This window comes from Bufo bufo, chromosome 5 (genome assembly GCF_905171765.1).
Source record: "Bufo bufo chromosome 5, aBufBuf1.1, whole genome shotgun sequence".
Lineage (NCBI taxonomy): Eukaryota > Metazoa > Chordata > Amphibia > Anura > Bufonidae > Bufo > Bufo bufo.
The window spans coordinates 35,713,050-35,729,569 of NC_053393.1; the positions used below are offsets into that span (position 1 = coordinate 35,713,050).

Consider the following 16,520-nt stretch of genomic DNA (forward strand, 5'->3'; position numbering starts at 1 on the left):
GCTCTGCGCATGCACAGTCATCTCTCCATTCAGCGCTATGGGAATTGAGGAGATAAACTGCTATTTTTGAAACTCCCACAGAAGTGAATGAAGGGCGGCCATACGTTTGGATCGCTCTCGTTCATTTTGGGGGCTCTGTGCTAAAGAGAGGAGCAGGTCCTAGAGGTGGGACCCACACCTATCTCGCATCGCCATGTGCCACCAATATCTCCGATGACAGAACCTCTAACATCATAGGGTGACTTCACGTCTTTCTGTACATTATATACCGCCCTGTAACCGACCCTGCAATTCAACTATAAAACACTGTCTGAACACTTTTTATTGCGACAGGAGGAAGGAGATTGGATACAAATGGCAGATCCTCGCCTTGGTTTAGCAGTGGGTCAGTAATGGATAATGACGGGGACTTTTTACACCCTGAGGCCTCCACAGACTCCTGTTTGTCTTTCTTGCTGCGAGACTTCCCGGAAGACAAAGATGGCGGCAACAGCAAGGGTTTCGCTGCCGTACTAGAATGGCATATATCTGCTTCAATTTGACTCTGGTGTTTGGGAGTAATGGCCTAGATGGAAAAAAAAACATAAAAGGACAGTTATATCTGCATTAAACGGGGTTCAAGGCTTAGACAAGAGATATCCTATGAAGCAGAGAAGTGAAGAGCAAGAATAAAAGCCACAAGTAATAGGGATTTAAAAAAATATTACACTTAAAAATAATCTACTGTAAAAGAAAAAAAATGGCGTTTTATTGATTACTTTTAATGAGTAATTTTATTTGTAAAAGGGTTTTCCTGAATTACAATATTAGGACAGGTCACCAATACCTGAAGGGCTGGCAATCCTCCAATCAGCTAACTGACGGGGACAAAGCTCTGTACATTTGATATTGGCTGTGCCTGGTATTGCAGCTCAGTCCCCTTCACTTAAAGGGGTTTTCCACTAAGTATGTTCTATATCATGCCCCCCACCTGCCTACTTAAAAAAAAAAAAAGATTTATACTTGCCTGCTCCACATCTCTCCAGTCCTCCGCTGTGATCTTCCTGTCCCCACTCTGTTTACATCTGGCGGTGCATGGGCATAGTCACATGCACAGCTCCAGCCAATCACTGGCTTCAACAGTGATGTGGTCACAAGCAGCATGTCACTGCTGAAGCCAGGAGGCGGGCTACGGCAATTACAAAAAATACAATCATTACCAGAAAACCCCATTTAAATGAGACTGAGTTGCAGTGAGCGGTCATACCAGGAACAGCCACCCCAAAAATGTATGGTGCTGTGCCTAGTAAACAATGGCACTCGATGGAGCTGGTCCCCCAACTATTTAATATTCTAAGTATAGGACACAAATATTGAAGTCCCAAAAAACATTTTAGTGTTAAGAAAGAAAGCCAGAAAGAAAAACAAAGAAAGAATGAAAGAAACAAAGCACATAAGAAAGAAAGAAAAAGCACGAAAGAAAGAATAAAAATGAAAGAAAGCCAGAAAGAAGACGAGTAAGAAAGAAAGTAAGCACAAAAGAAACAAAGCAGAAAAGAAAGAAATCACAAAAGACAGAAAAAGAAAAAGCACAAAAGAAAACAAAAGAAAGCCTGAAAGAAAAAATGAAAATTAAAGAAAGCCAGAAAAAAGACACGTAAAAAAGAAAGTAAGCACGAAAGAAACAAGGCACAAAAGAAAGCACAAAAGAAAGAGAAAGAAAAATAAAAAGCACGAAAGAAAGAATAAAAATGAAAGAAAGCCAGAAACAAAACACGCAAGAAAGAAAGTAATCTCGAAAGAAACAAAGCACAAAAGAAATAAAGCACGAAAGACAGAGAAAGAAAAAGCACAAAAAAAAACTAAAAGCATGAAAGAAAGAATGAAAATGAAAAAAAAAAAAGAATAGCAAGAAAGAAAAAAAAAAGAACAAAAAAACAAGAACAAAAGAAAGCACAAAACAAAGAACGAAAGAAAAAGAATGAAATAAAAAAAAGGAGGAAGGAAAGACATAGGCCCCTTTCACACGGGCGAGTATTCTGCACGGATGCGATGCGTGAGTTGAACGCATTGCACCCGCACTGAATACCGACCCATTCATTTCTATGGGGCTGTGCACATGAGCGGTGATTTTCACGCATCACTTGTGCGTTGCGTGAAAATCGCAGCATGCTCTATATTCTGCGTTTTTCACGCAATGCAGGCCCCATAGAAGTGAATGGGGTTGCATGAAAATCGCAAGCATCCGCAAGCAAGTGCGGAAGCGGTGCGATTTTCACGCATGGTTGCTAGGTGACAGTCTATTCACTGTATTATTTTCCCTTATAACATGGTTATAAGGGAAAATAATAGCATTCTGAATACAGAATGCTTAGTAGGTGGTCAATTGAGGGTTAAAAAAAAAAATTTAAAAAAATTAACTCACCTTCTCCTCTTGTTCGCGTAGTTCCCGGTCTCTTCTTTACTTCTCAAAAGATGAACTATCGGCTAGGACCTGTGGTGACGTCAGATCACATGCTCCAATCACATGGTCCATCGCCACGGTGATGGACCATGTTATTGGAGCATGTGATCTGACGTCACCACAGGTCCTTTAGCCCACAGCTCATCATTAAAGAAGTAAAGAAGAGACCGGGAACTACGCGAACAAGAGGAAAAGGAGAGTTAATTTTTATATTTTTTTTTAACCCTCAATTGATCACTACTAAGCATTCTGTATTCAGAATGCTATTATTTTCCCTTATAACCATGTTATAAGGGAAAATAATAACATCTACACAACACCGAACCCAAACCTGAACTTCTGTGAAGAAGTTCGGGTTTGGGTACCAAACATGCGTGATTTTTCTCACGCGAGTGCAGAACGCACTACAATGTTTTGCACTCGCGCGGAAAAATCCCGGGTGTTCCCGCAACGCACCCGCACATTTTCCTGCAACGCCCGTGTGAAAGAGGCCATAGGAGGGGACTTTCAAAACACTGCACAACCACGGAAAACACAAAATAAAGCATCACAGTGAACCGTGGCCCACTTTTACCTCCAGCACAGGTCCAATAACACTCTACAAATGAAACGTTACGCCGTAGAATTATTTACAACAGTTTAGATAAAGGGGTTCTATTTTGATTGATGAAAGCTATCCGCACACAAGACTATGACACGTCACCATATCACTGAATTCTGACTGTACACGTGGCCATTAAAAATAAAATTTATATACTTTGAAAATTGAACAAGTATTTGTGTCTCTCTGAAGTAATGCAAAAATGTAATCAGAAAAGTTATTCAACTTAAAAAAAAAAAAAATAATAAATGAAAAATTAAGACGACAGCATGTAAATGCTACAGCGGTCACTGTAAGCCAGCAGGTCGCTGGAGAACCAGCAATAGATCAACGGTGTAAAGAAGGAAGGAGACGTTTTTTGCTTCAACTTTTAGAACATTTGTAGCTGTTTTTACATAATTAAAAAATTTTTGGATAACCCCTTCAGCTGTTCTGCTCATGCATTTTTTTAACCCTCCCAAAAATTTAAGGCTACTTTCACACTAGCGTTTCTATTTTCCGGTATAGATATCCGTCATAGAGTCCCAATACCAGAAAAAAAAAACACTTCAGTTTTGTCCCCATTCGCTAGTGTGTAAGTCGCCCAACTGGAACACAGAAATAACACAACATGAAATAATAACATCCCATACACTTCTGAATAAAAAATACTCTCAAACCTATTATAGGGGTTAAAGATCCACTGTATATGATGGGATGTCCAGAACTGGAACACAGCACCATGCCCGTCTACAGGTTGTGTGTGGCATTGCAGCTTAGCCCTATTTCCTTCAGAGTTGCAATACCAGACACAACAAATGTGGGCAACTGTGGCGCTGTTTTTGGAAGTCATGTTAAAAGTCATGTGCCACCGCTTAAAAGGGATTTTCCAACCTCAGTTTGTTTGTTCAATTACTCCCCCACCCATTGGAACCTGCCAAGGAAAGCTCACCTACCTGCTCCCCGACACTTGGTTCTAGTTCTACGGGTTCACCACTGTTCTTACTGGGCTTCGGTCCTGGCATGTAAACTTGCGGCACGGGCAACAACTGACCACAGAGCTGCCATGTTCTCAAGCGGCACGTGACCCAGCAGTGACATGCCACTTCAAGACACCGTGAAGACCGTAGTAGACCTATGGAGCCGGAACCAAGCGAAGGTCCCGCTGGGTGGGTGGATTATTTCAAACACGTTGAAGTAGGGAAAAACCCTTAAAATAAGGTTTTAATTTAAGACGCAGATGAGAGAGGGTCTGTAAAACAACGGGACCATCCTTGTTCCTAGAGTCATTAGCTTAGCTCTTAGGTAGTCGACTACACAGATGCGTAAGACTGGGCAGTTTTGGCAGCCGTTGCCTCTGATCCTTCATCTGTCCTTTTGATTCCTGGCCCTATTTCTTCATCAAAGGGCTCATAGTGCTGGTTAAGGTCCAAAAACAGACTCATCAGTTAAAAAAAACAAAAAAAAAAAACACAATGGATGATACCAGGAGATAACGCTTCAGTATTTGACCCTTCAAGCTACAAAAAAAAAAAAAAAGGTGCATCGCGTTTTGACATAAATACATCAAATCCAGGAATCGGCAGGATATGAATTATAGCCACAACATGTCAGCAAACACGTTTTATTGCACATCAACTACATGAAACGTTGCATACATCATCAGTTCTATAGAAAGTGAGGTCACAGGAAAATGACAGTCATGTCCTTTTAGAAAGTACAGTAAGACAAAAAATAACACATCCCCCCAGTGTACGACCTTCATGTGCTGTTTATGTGGTGGATTCGATTACAAAAAAAACTAACTTTATCAGTTCAATATAGTATCTACCGTTTTGAGTATACGGTTCCTATACAGACTTGGTTTAGAGAAGTTTTCTCAATTTCACCCATCCCCCGCAGCTGCTCTGGTCCCTGCTGCTCCGCACTTCCTGGGCTCAACACACAGGAAATGACTTAGACTGACCGTTCAGCCAATCACTGGCTGAGGCGGGGTCACTGCTGAGCCCAGTGACTGGCTGACAGACAGACCAGGTCCAGGAAATGGAGAGCAGTGGCAGTAATAGTAGTATCAGAACATAATCGGGGATCGGTGACATGAGTAACTGATTCCCGTTTAAATTCCTGGAAATCCCTTTGAAGACTAGAAACAAACACTGGGTAGTCTGATCCTACAGAAGGGCAGATACAAGAGAGTAAGGCTGGCTATCCGCTTTAGGTAGCGATCAGATGAACCGTGGATTGCCTGACCGCTATTCCTTCCATATGCAGGATTGGTTAGGACGATTGTGCCAATCAAATGCTACTTCCTGTGCCCCCTCTTCTTCTGTCTAACCCAAAGACAGCAGGTTGCACCCACAAGTTACAAAGACCACAAAGCAACAGTTGTCAGAAAGACCTGTTGGATTCCTGGGCGACCGCATTCGCCATCATTGGCAGAAACGGGCAGCTTGACATTTGCAATCTTAATGTTGCATCACTGTGGAGACCTCACACCAAAGCTAAAGCTTTACTTTAAAGGGTTTTCCCGGAAGTTAAATAATGATGACCCATCCTCAATATCAGATCAGTGGGGGGGGGGGGGGTTCGACTCCCAGGACTGCAGCCAATCAGCTGTCGAAAGGGTCTGCAGCACACCACTGGCAACATGGCCTTTCTGCAGCTCAGTCCTATAAGTAAATGGAACTGAGCTCCAAGCACAGCCACCGGATAATAAATGGCAGTATTAAAGGGCTTGCCTGGGTTTAGCAATGAACCCGGACATATCCCCATTTTCACCTAGCCAGTCCCCATTATATGAACAACGGAGGATTTCATGCTCCGCACAGGGCAAAGGCTTTTTTTTTTATGTACCAGGCTCTCCAAGGGTAAGCTAGCAGTGAGCCCGGTGACGGAGGGAGCGCGAGGGGACAGGGACGGAGGGAGCGCGAGGGGACAGGGACGGAGGGAGGGCGAGGGGACAGGGACGGAGGGAGGGCGAGGGGACAGGGACGGAGGGAGGGCGAGGGGACAGGGACGGAGGGAGGGCGAGGGGACAGGGACGGAGGGAGGGCGAGGGGACAGGGACGGAGGGAGGGCGAGGGGACAGGGACGGAGGGAGCGCGAGGGGACAGGGACGGAGGGAGCGCGAGGGGACAGGGACGGAGGGAGCGCGAGGGGACAGGGACGGAGGGAGCGCGAGGGGACAGGGACGGAGGGAGCGCGAGGGGACAGGGACGGAGGGAGCGCGAGGGGACAGGGACGGAGGGAGCGCGAGGGGACAGGGACGGAGGGAGCGCGAGGGGACAGGGACGGAGGGAGCGCGAGGGGACAGGGACGGAGGGAGCGCGAGGGGACAGGGACGGAGGGAGCGCGAGGGGACAGGGACGGAGGGAGCGCGAGGGGACAGGGACGGAGGGAGCGCGAGGGGACAGGGACGGAGGCAGCGCGAGGGGACAGGGACGGAGGCAGCGCGAGGGGACAGGGACGGAGGCAGCGCGAGGGGACAGGGACGGAGGCAGCGCGAGGGGACAGGGACGGAGGCAGCGCGAGGGGACAGGGACGGAGGCAGCGCGAGGGGACAGGGACGGAGGGAGCGCGAGGGGACAGGGACGGAGGGAGCGCGAGGGGACAGGGACGGAGGGAGCGCGAGGGGACAGGGACGGAGGGAGCGCGAGGGGACAGGGACGGAGGGAGCGCGAGGGGACAGGGACGGAGGGAGCGCGAGGGGACAGGGACGGAGGGAGCGCGAGGGGACAGGGACGGAGGGAGCGCGAGGGGACAGGGACGGAGGGAGCGCGAGGGGACAGGGACGGAGGGAGCGCGAGGGGACAGGGACGGAGGGAGCGCGAGGGGACAGGGACGGAGGGAGCGCGAGGGGACAGGGACGGAGGGAGCGCGAGGGGACAGGGACGGAGGGAGCGCGAGGGGACAGGGACGGAGGGAGCGCGAGGGGACAGGGACGGAGGGAGCGCGAGGGGACAGGGACGGAGGGAGCGCGAGGGGACAGGGACGGAGGGAGCGCGAGGGGACAGGGACGGAGGGAGCGCGAGGGGACAGGGACGGAGGGAGCGCGAGGGGACAGGGACGGAGGGAGCGCTCCCAGGGACGTGCGTTGCTTCTGATGCCTGAACGGCCGCCGCTGCATCTCCCCGTCGTGCGGATGAAAACATCCGACGTGCGGGGGGGGGGATATTTGGGGGCAATAGCAGGCTGCGAAGGGAACTATCCTCCCTAGCATTGCGGGTGATGCTAGGGAGGCTTGTTCTCATCACAGCCTGCTATTGGCTGTCCCTGTTTTTTTTCATCTGCATGACGGGGAGATGCAGAGGCGGCCTTGCCGGTATGAGAAGCGACACGAATACCAGGGAGCGAGGTAAGCACAACCTCTGTGAGGGGCCCGGGCATATGGGGGGGGGGGGGGGCATTATAGAACTTGGATAACCCCTTTAATGTGTGAGATACCTGATTAGGTTACTTAGTATTAATGGGAGGCACACTGAGGTTCAAAATTAACAACATGTGCCTCACATTAATTGTAAGTAACCCCATCATGTACCTCCTCACATAATGGGCAACATGGAGTTAATGTGAGGTACATGATGGGGTTATTTACCATGAATATGAGCCAAATGGAGGTCCAAACTGATAAAACTATGTGCCTCACATTAATAGTAAAAAAAAAAAAAAAATGCAACAGCACTCTGCAAACCAAATAAAGTACAATAATGCATCCCCTGAATTTAATAGAGGCCATTTTGGCACCAAAAATGATAAAAAGAAGAGTGGACCCAGTATGCATGTGGAACCCGCACTCCCTGAATTTTATGGTGGTCGTCATGGCACATAACAGGTAGCATTTAGTGTTAGGTTCCCGTCTTACAGAGATCGCCTTGACGTGTGGCAGAAGGGGCCCAAATAATTTTGTACAAAATGTATTTGCCAAGAGTCTCAGATTTGCAAAATAAGCGTAGCATTAGCACCAGAATACTTTCTATTACTAAGGCATTATTGTACTTTATTTGGCTTGCAGAGTGCTGTTGCATTGTGTTTTTTTCCTTTGTGTTTCTAGCCATGGCAGCTTGCACCTGCGCATTGGGATGGGCTGACCCCTTTTTCTTCACATTAATAGTAAGAAACTCCATTATGTACCTCACGTATTAACCCCATACTGTCCATTATGTGAGGAGGTGCTTGATGGGGTTACTATTAATGTGAGGCACATCATGGTTTTACTAATTTAGATTAATAGTAAGTGACCCCATCGAGTACCTCCTCACATAGGGCAATCGATACTTAACAAAAAATGTAAAAAAAAAAGTACTCACAAATTATCCCAATTTTTTTGTTGTTGCGTGGTTTCAAGTTGGTATTGAGTATTGCAATACATTTCTTGGTATCGTGACAACTCTAGCGCCATTGCACTTCCGGGTAGCGGTGCACAAACAGTCTCTGCTCCAGAAGAGGAAACAGAGAAGCGGCGCAAGTGCAAGATTGCCAGGGCCAGTCTAAATGTCCGGCCCTGTCATCACGCGGTGAGGGGAGCGTCCTCAACTTTGGGAACGCCCCATCACAGGTCTCGAAGCTTGCTTAATGAGACAAATCAATTCGTATCAGGTCATCAATATTTAAGTCCTGGAAAACCCCTTTAAGGCAACATTGGATACTAACTGTATGACGGGGTATAAACATCCAAAATGCGGAATAAAAATCCTGTAACTATAAATCAGTCATACTAAGAAAGGGGATGGCTTCCTTTTTTTTTTGCTTACCTATGCGTTCCCTTATAAATCAATGTAAAAGAAGCATGTTTAAGAATTATATGGCTCAATTATTACTCTGTATAAACCCCCCTCCCTCCACAGCGAGGTACAAGCAGCGGACATTCACATTTTTGCAAACCTTGTGGCTCAATATAAATATCACATGAATATCACATTATTTTCAAGACATAGCACCAGAAGCGAAAAACGATCTTTTAAAAAAAATTTTTTAAATGAGATAAATGAAGAGATTGAAACAGCAAACGCGACAGATGGTGGTTCCAGGTCAGCCACGGGGTCAAAAGTAACGGTTACAAAATAAATTATGAAATATTTTAAAATATTTGTATACCATAAGAAATAAAATTCACTTTTTCCACTGGTAATCCTATAACAGCAAAAAATTATAATATATTAGGCTACTTTCACACTAGCGGCAGACTTCTCTGGCAGGCTGTTCTGGCGGGATCCGTGCTGCCGCTAGTGCACGTGTGCCACCGGACTACCGCTCCGGCCCCATTGACTATAATGGGGGCGGGCCGGAGTTCCGGCGGCAGCACGGCAAACATGCCGAGAGGCAGCCGTAATAAAACTACGACATGTCATGGGGCCGGAGCGGTAGTCCGGTGGCACACGTGCACTAGAGGCAGCACGGATTCGGCAGATTGTTCTCCCGCCGGAACAGCCTGCCGGAGAAGTCTGCGTGTGAGTGTGAGAGAAGCCTTACCCAGTAAAAACGCCCTTTTGAAGGCAGCCACGATGACAATATTAAAAGATTTTTATTTTTTGCCCAAAAATTTTAAAATTTACTTTAAAAAAAAATGGCAGTATCAAAGAACTGCATTTCTTTCTTGTATGGCTTTGTTTTTGTTTTTTTTAGAGTAAAAATAGTTTCGTTATTCAAATAGTTTCAAAAGAAAGACGATTAAAAGGTTAAAAACATTTAAAAAAATAAAAATGCAAAAAAGTCACAGTGCACTGATTTATGGAAATTTCTTTTCTCCCCGCTATAAAGAAACAAGGAACACTTCTCTGGGGGTAACATTTATCAGCACTCCTTGTCCCCAATGGATTATTCCCAAGGTTTTTTTTTTTAATTATTATTTGATCATCCAAATGGGAGTCCCCCCCAACCACTAACCCTTCCCTCGTGTATTGGCTTGCATTTAAATTAACATATTAAAAAGGGGTATTTTTTTTTTTTTTTTTTTACAGAAACAGCGCCACTCTTGTCCACAGGCTGTGTCTGGTACTGCAGTGTAGTCTTATTCAACAGAAAACAGCTGAGCTACAAAAAAAATAAAGTGGCTTCCAATGTATGTTATGTAACCCGATGTGCTTTACGTTGCTAGTGCCTTGCACATATTTGTCCCTGCTCAGAGGAGCTTACAATCTAACGGCAGTAAATACAATATAAAGCGATGTCCACCCTTTCGCAAACATTTGTTTCATTATTTCAATGCAGCTAAAATGAAAACGAAGCGACCCGATAACTTCAAAATTTCAAACCTCTTTTTTAATCTGAAGATCGTGTGTCTCCATGGTAACAGACAACAAACAATGTGTAGTCTGATCCAGCAGACACACTTCCTTATCTCTGCCCTTTACTTCTGGCTACACAACCACTGGGACCCTCACTGACCACGAGAATGCAGCGCTATAGTGCAAATCTGGGACCCCCTTCTCCATTCCCTGTCTATAAGATGCCGAGTACAGCGCTCCGCTATCTCTGGCAGTCCTATAAGTGAATGGCGCGGTGGTCACGCGTGCACACTACCACTCAATTCACAAAAGGGACTTGGGGAACTCCATTCTTGTGATCACTGGGGTAGGTGATGAATTTGTTCCTGGGGCATCGTGACAAGAGACAAAAATATAAAATAAAAAAATATTCTGGAGGCAAAACATAAGCAACAGATTTTCTACTTCCCATGAATGCATAACATAATTATACATGATTCCTTCACATAGATCCATCCACGTGATTTGACATAGGACTTAAGGGGCGAATATTAATAATAAAAAAAAACGTTCCAAATTTTTACATTCTGCATAAACCACCTGTGACATTGCCGTATTTGGGATCTGACATCATTGTCGTTAAAGAATACTTCGATTTTTTTTTTTTTTTACTTTATGTTTTAAGCATTGCTCCTATTAGGGATGAGCGAATCAACCGGATGAAGCATCCGAAGTCGATTCGCATAAAACTTTGTTCCAATACTGTACGGAGCAGGAGCTCCCTAGAATGTATTGGCTCTGATGAGCCGAAGTTATTGCTTTGCGAAGTCTCGCAAGTCTTCGGGTAATAACTTCATAAATTAATTTGTACTGTAAAAAATCATTTCCCGAACTTGGGTTCGGTTCCAAGTGGTACCTTGGAAGCAATAACTTCGGCTCATCGGAGTCAATACATTCTAATACTGTGCGGATGTTTCATCCGAAGTCGATTCGCTCATCCCTAGCTCCAATTTTAGAGTTTAAATCTGCATACTTGAATACTCTGATTCACCTACTGTATACACGCAAGTCACGCGCATTATAAAGAGGGGTAAACATGGCTGCTTTCTTTTAAAAACCGTGCCACTCCTGTTCCAGGTGTTGCATTGCAGATCAGCTCCATTCACTTCCATGGAGCTGAGCTGCGATACCAAACGTGGGCTGTTTTTGGAAGAAGGCAGCCATGTTTTAGTAACCTTGGACAACCCCTTTAAAATTCAGCTGGCTGCCAGACATCTTCGATCTCCAAAAAAAAAGCTGCTGGTTCAGAGTCTGTGCTCGATTTTGATGCACTGCGGGACATGGCTACTTATTAAGGAGGCTCTGTCACCATGATCAAACCTATTAAACCAGGCTTATAGCCCGGTAGGGTTGATCATGCTGTCCAAAACGATACCTTGTCTTACCACAGTAGGTGCCAGCGTTGTGGAGAAATGTGTACTTTTATTGTTACGCAGATTAGGACTTGGCGCACCAAGAGGCGGGCTGTAGCAGTTTGAGCACCACGGAGTATGCATGCCTCTATAGCCCAACCCCGCCACTTAGGTTGACCGTGCTAGACATCACGGCAAGCAGCTCAAATTCCCAGTGCGCAGTTGCCGGGTTTGGTCTCATTTGCGCAGGCACAAGAACTCAGGTTGTCCAAAGTTTCTACAGTGGCAAGACAGGCATAGTTTTAAACAGCATGATCAACCCTACCAGGTTATAGGCCTGGTTTAATAGGGTTGATCATGGTGACAGAGCCTCTTTAATATAAAAAAAAAAAAAAAGTTTCCCAAAAAGCAGTGCAACTAAGCAGCCACCCTAATCCTTTCTAGTGGTGGCCAGGAGGTAGAAGATATGGCATAACATAGTAAAAGACAAGTAAAGCACAGTATTGGCTGATGTATAGGTGGATGATCAGAAGGGTGAGCGACATGGGGCCAGACGGGCGATACAGGGTAGACATACGGCCTTCCACTTGTGCAGTTGGAAAGCTTTTGCACCGGAAACAGGCACTGGTTTAAGGTTCAGTAAGGTACAGCCCTGATGTGGGTCCACACTCGCCCATTTCATACCTCTTCCTGCTTTGCAGGCTGTTCGGTGGCTTGCTGCTTCTTTTCTGCGTCATCAAGTACCACGGCTTTCGAGGCCAATAAACCTTCAAAGAAAAAAAAAAAGGAAACCTAGTAAAATCTTGAGACAAGGAAGCGATAATCTCATTGTATCACACAACAGTGATCCTGTGACGGGCGGCAGTTTGATGGCGCCACATTTAGATCCGCCATTGATACATACTCACATAAATGACATCTAGACAGAGGCCACGTCCAATAAGAGGCGTATGAAACAAGACATTAGACGGCAACCACCTGATCCAGATGATTGTTTCACTATCTATGGGCACTGCGAGACAACGGCTGGTGCCCAATATTAGGGCCAAAATAATAAGTAATTCACACAAGACCCTTTCAGAAGTCAGGACATTCGACAACCATCTTGCTTCTCTTGGTTGCTTTAAGCAATCCAAAAATGCACCTGAACCTCCCTTCCAAAAAAAAAAAAAAAGGTTAGAACCTGAAACACGCCGTCTATACGGTCTATACCCTAAAATATATGGTTTACCTAATATTTTAAAGGGGTATTCCAATTCGAAGTTATCCCCTATCCACAGTATAAGGGCTAACAGAACGTTGGGGGTCCCGACACCCGGCACCCTTGCTGATCAGCTGTGAAGATGGTGCGCTCAGTGAGCGCACGCGCTGTCTTCCGTCTCTCACTGTAAAAGTGGACCCAGCACTCGTGCACTGCCAGGACACACTGCTCATTTCACTGGGCACTTGTGTAATGCCTCACTTCTCCAATGGGGGCACTGCAGGGAAATTGAACACTACTGTAAATCCCTACAGATTACAGCTGATCACCCGGTGACAACATGGGGCCGGTTTATCTCCTGGGTATTCTTACAAAAATATTATGCGGACAAGCCCTTTAAAAGAGTATACCTATCACAACACCTGTCACATGCGTCAGCAAGAGGTGGCCAGGGTTAAGGAAACACTGTAGAACAACCTGCTTGGCTTGGTTTCAGCGACCCTGTCCATGTCTGGCATCTACATACCATGGGTATTCTGATCGCAGCCATGAAAGCCCGAGATGGAAATTCCCAGTTGAACGCAGACCATACTCACCTGCTCCCTGTCCCCAATCCTGTAAACTTCTGGATGGACGGGGTCACATGTGCCACTGAAGCCATGATTGGCTTCAGTGGTGACGTGCCTCCCAGTGGCACATTACTGCCAGGTCATGTGCTGCTTTGACACATGTCACCACTGAGGCCTGGCATTGGGCCCATCCATGCAGAAGTTCACATTTTGCTGCCCACAGTTAAAATTGTCCCAAAACTAGACAACCCCTTGAAGCCTGCACTAACGTCTGAACCAGGGAGGTTTCGGAGACTCTTCCTGCACAGGATAAGACGGTACCTGTTATTTTGTTTAGCCGGGCACGCTTTGCTTGGAAGGTGCTGGCTTGGCTGATCTTCCTCTTCAGTAACACCTCATCTTCTCGAGACTGAAGGGGCAGCTTGGGAACCTCTTCTAACGCAATCTCTGAAAACCAAGGCATTTTTTATTAATTCATTTAGAAAACAAATGATACAGAAATAACAAAAAGCACCATTTCTAGGATTAAAGATTCCTACTGAAAGGCACAAGTAGAAAATGTCTTCCTGCGGGAGATAAAGCAAACTGGACGCAGGTAAAAGGCTGACAACACTGAAATAAAGGGGTTAACAGCAGGGAAAACAGGCGGCAGGGAGCTCAGAGGAGATTTAAAATAATAAAAGAACCCATTCCTCCCCCAATTCCCCCGGGTCCCTGCTGGTCTAGGGAAATACCCTCTCAGCTCATCACTGGCTGCAGCAGTCACCCGCCTCAGACATTTGCTTTGTGTCAAAACAGGACCAGGACCCAGGGAGCGAAAGAAAAGGAGCGGCGCGGGATCGGTGAGGAGCGTATCGGCTATTTCATTCTTGTTTTAACTCACTCTGGGCCAGTCGCCAACTTTTTCCCATACTGTAAAACCCTTTTAAAGGGTTTTCCCCATTTTATGAAGTGACGACACATTGCTAGAATATGACATCACTTTATGATCGTGGGGGTCTGACTTTTGGGACCCCCAACAATACAGAGAATGAAGGGGATGCAGGGCTAGCAGGGTTTATTTTTTAACCAGAGCTCCATTGTGCAGGGATGCAGTACTAAACATTTTTTTGCGTTCCGTATACGGGCCGTTTTTTGATTCATTTCAATGGGTCCGCAAAAGATGTAGACAGCAGTCTGTGTGCTGTCCGCATCCGTTGCTCCGTTCCGTGGCCCAGCAAAAATTATGAGGCATGTCCTATTCTTGTCCGTTTTGCGGTCAAGAATAGGCATTTCTATAATGGGCCTCCTGTTCCGTTCCGCAAATTGCAGAAGGCACACGGGCGGCATATGTTTTTTGCGAATCCGCAATTTGCGGACCGCAAAAAACAACACGGTTGTGTGCATGAGCCCTAATTCTCAGGATCAGTTTGCTGGGTCTATCCATTTGAATTTGAATTCCCCTTAAGGGTCTATTCACACATCCGTGTGTGTTTTGCGGATCCACAAAACACGGACACCGGCAATGTGCGTTCCGCATTTTGCCGGCACTAATAGAATATGCCTGTTCTTGTCCGCAATTGCGGACAAGAATAGGGCATGTTCTATTTTTTTCGGGAACGGAAATGCGGACCCGGAATAGCGGACCATAGAAATGAATGGGAATTGCGGATGTGTGAATGGAGCCTTAGGATTAGCCTATTTGGGCGGGGTTGTCTGGGTTCAGAGATGAACCCGGACATATCCCCATCTTCACCCCTCCAATATGAGCATCGGGGCATTTCGTTTCATTTTTTGGAGATCCGGCGATATACTGGGCTCTCCATGGGGACTGCTCGGCAAACGCTTCCACCTAGCAGTGAGCTCGGTGACGTCACCGGCACTAATGGGCGGGCTTTAGCGCTACCCTAGCCTGTAAAACAGTGACGTCAACGGGAACACAGCTGGGCGGAAGTCTCCTCCTAGCAGTGTGCTAATGCAAACAAAAAAGCCTGAGCATGAAATGCTCCGGTGCTCATATCAGGGGGGGCGGAGGGGTGAAGAGGGGGATATGTCCGGGTTCAGCTCTGAACCCAGACAACCCTTTTAAGGTGCATGCATAGGACCTAACAGGCAGTCCTTTGTTATGCCCTGTGATGTAATGGTAAAGAATTCTCACCCTGAAAGAGAAATCCCATCCTTATATGCCACAGTCGATATAGACGGCGACACCTCAAAGTGTATCGGAACCAAGTCTAAACTTGGCAGTTGCAGCAGCAGCACAGCTGTGTTTTACAGCCACACTCCCGCCACACTCCTGGAGATCCCAGTGACATATATATCTGTCGCTGAGCAGGATGAAGGACCTGCCATCAGTTACTGGTCATTATGGAGCAGAATGAGAACTTCAACGACATAATGGAAACATAAGAATGGTTGGTACCCAGGGTCCTGCTCGACGTCGGCTCCTCTTCCTTGTGGAACAGTTCCACCGCTTTACCGATAGGGACATCTTCCTTCTTTAAAGATAGTTTGTGCATTTTCTTCTCTTCTTTAGTGTCTTTATTGCTGTTCACACTTGTCCTTGGTTTGTTAGAAGACTTGCTCTTGACCAGTACAGCAGCTGCCTTGACTAATGCAATCCAGTCCTAGACAGAGAAAGATCAGATGACAGCTATAGGCATGGAGGCTTTTAGCTTTAAAATGGCGTTAATCCAAAAAGAGAACCCCTGTCCATATTCCCTATAATGGCAGATGGGTGTCATAGTGGGGGTGTAACCTCCTGGAGAACAAGAACGGAGCCGGACCTGAGGCCTGAAACGAGTACTAAACAAAGATAACCTTTACGCTTCGTGTACAGACAAACCATTACATCCATTCAGTCCTTAAGTCCCAGTAATGGTCCGAAAAACTAGATTTTATATCAGGACAGGGAGGCGAGTATTGCATTAACTCTCGCTTTACTTCTACCATAGCAGCAAAGAAAAAACAACATTGAGGGTACAGAAACCATGGTAACAACCCCTCCCCTCAATACCAGTGTATATAAGGTACTCCCCCTGCACCTGCCGGCCGGACTTCTAACATACTGGCCATTCGGCCGCTCGGTCTGTGGCGCCATCTTACCTCAGGTTCTTCTCCTCGGGCGCCATCTT

The 16,520-nt window shown here is 46.3% G+C and overlaps 1 protein-coding gene across 4 annotated transcripts in view; it reads right to left on the bottom strand.

Annotated features, from left to right (window-relative positions):
• PHF20L1 (PHD finger protein 20 like 1) overlaps positions 1-16,520 on the bottom strand; it is a 100,227-nt gene that overhangs the window by 39,086 nt on the left and 44,621 nt on the right. For all 4 annotated transcript variants that reach the window (XM_040432125.1, XM_040432126.1, XM_040432124.1 and 1 more), the window contains 4 exons: positions 15,809-16,013; positions 13,729-13,854; positions 12,322-12,404; positions 370-565 (listed from right to left, as the gene is read on the bottom strand). In XM_040432125.1, the coding sequence (XP_040288059.1) occupies positions 370-565; positions 12,322-12,404; positions 13,729-13,854; positions 15,809-16,013 (610 nt within the window). The remainder of the gene's footprint in view (positions 1-369; positions 566-12,321; positions 12,405-13,728; positions 13,855-15,808; positions 16,014-16,520) is intronic.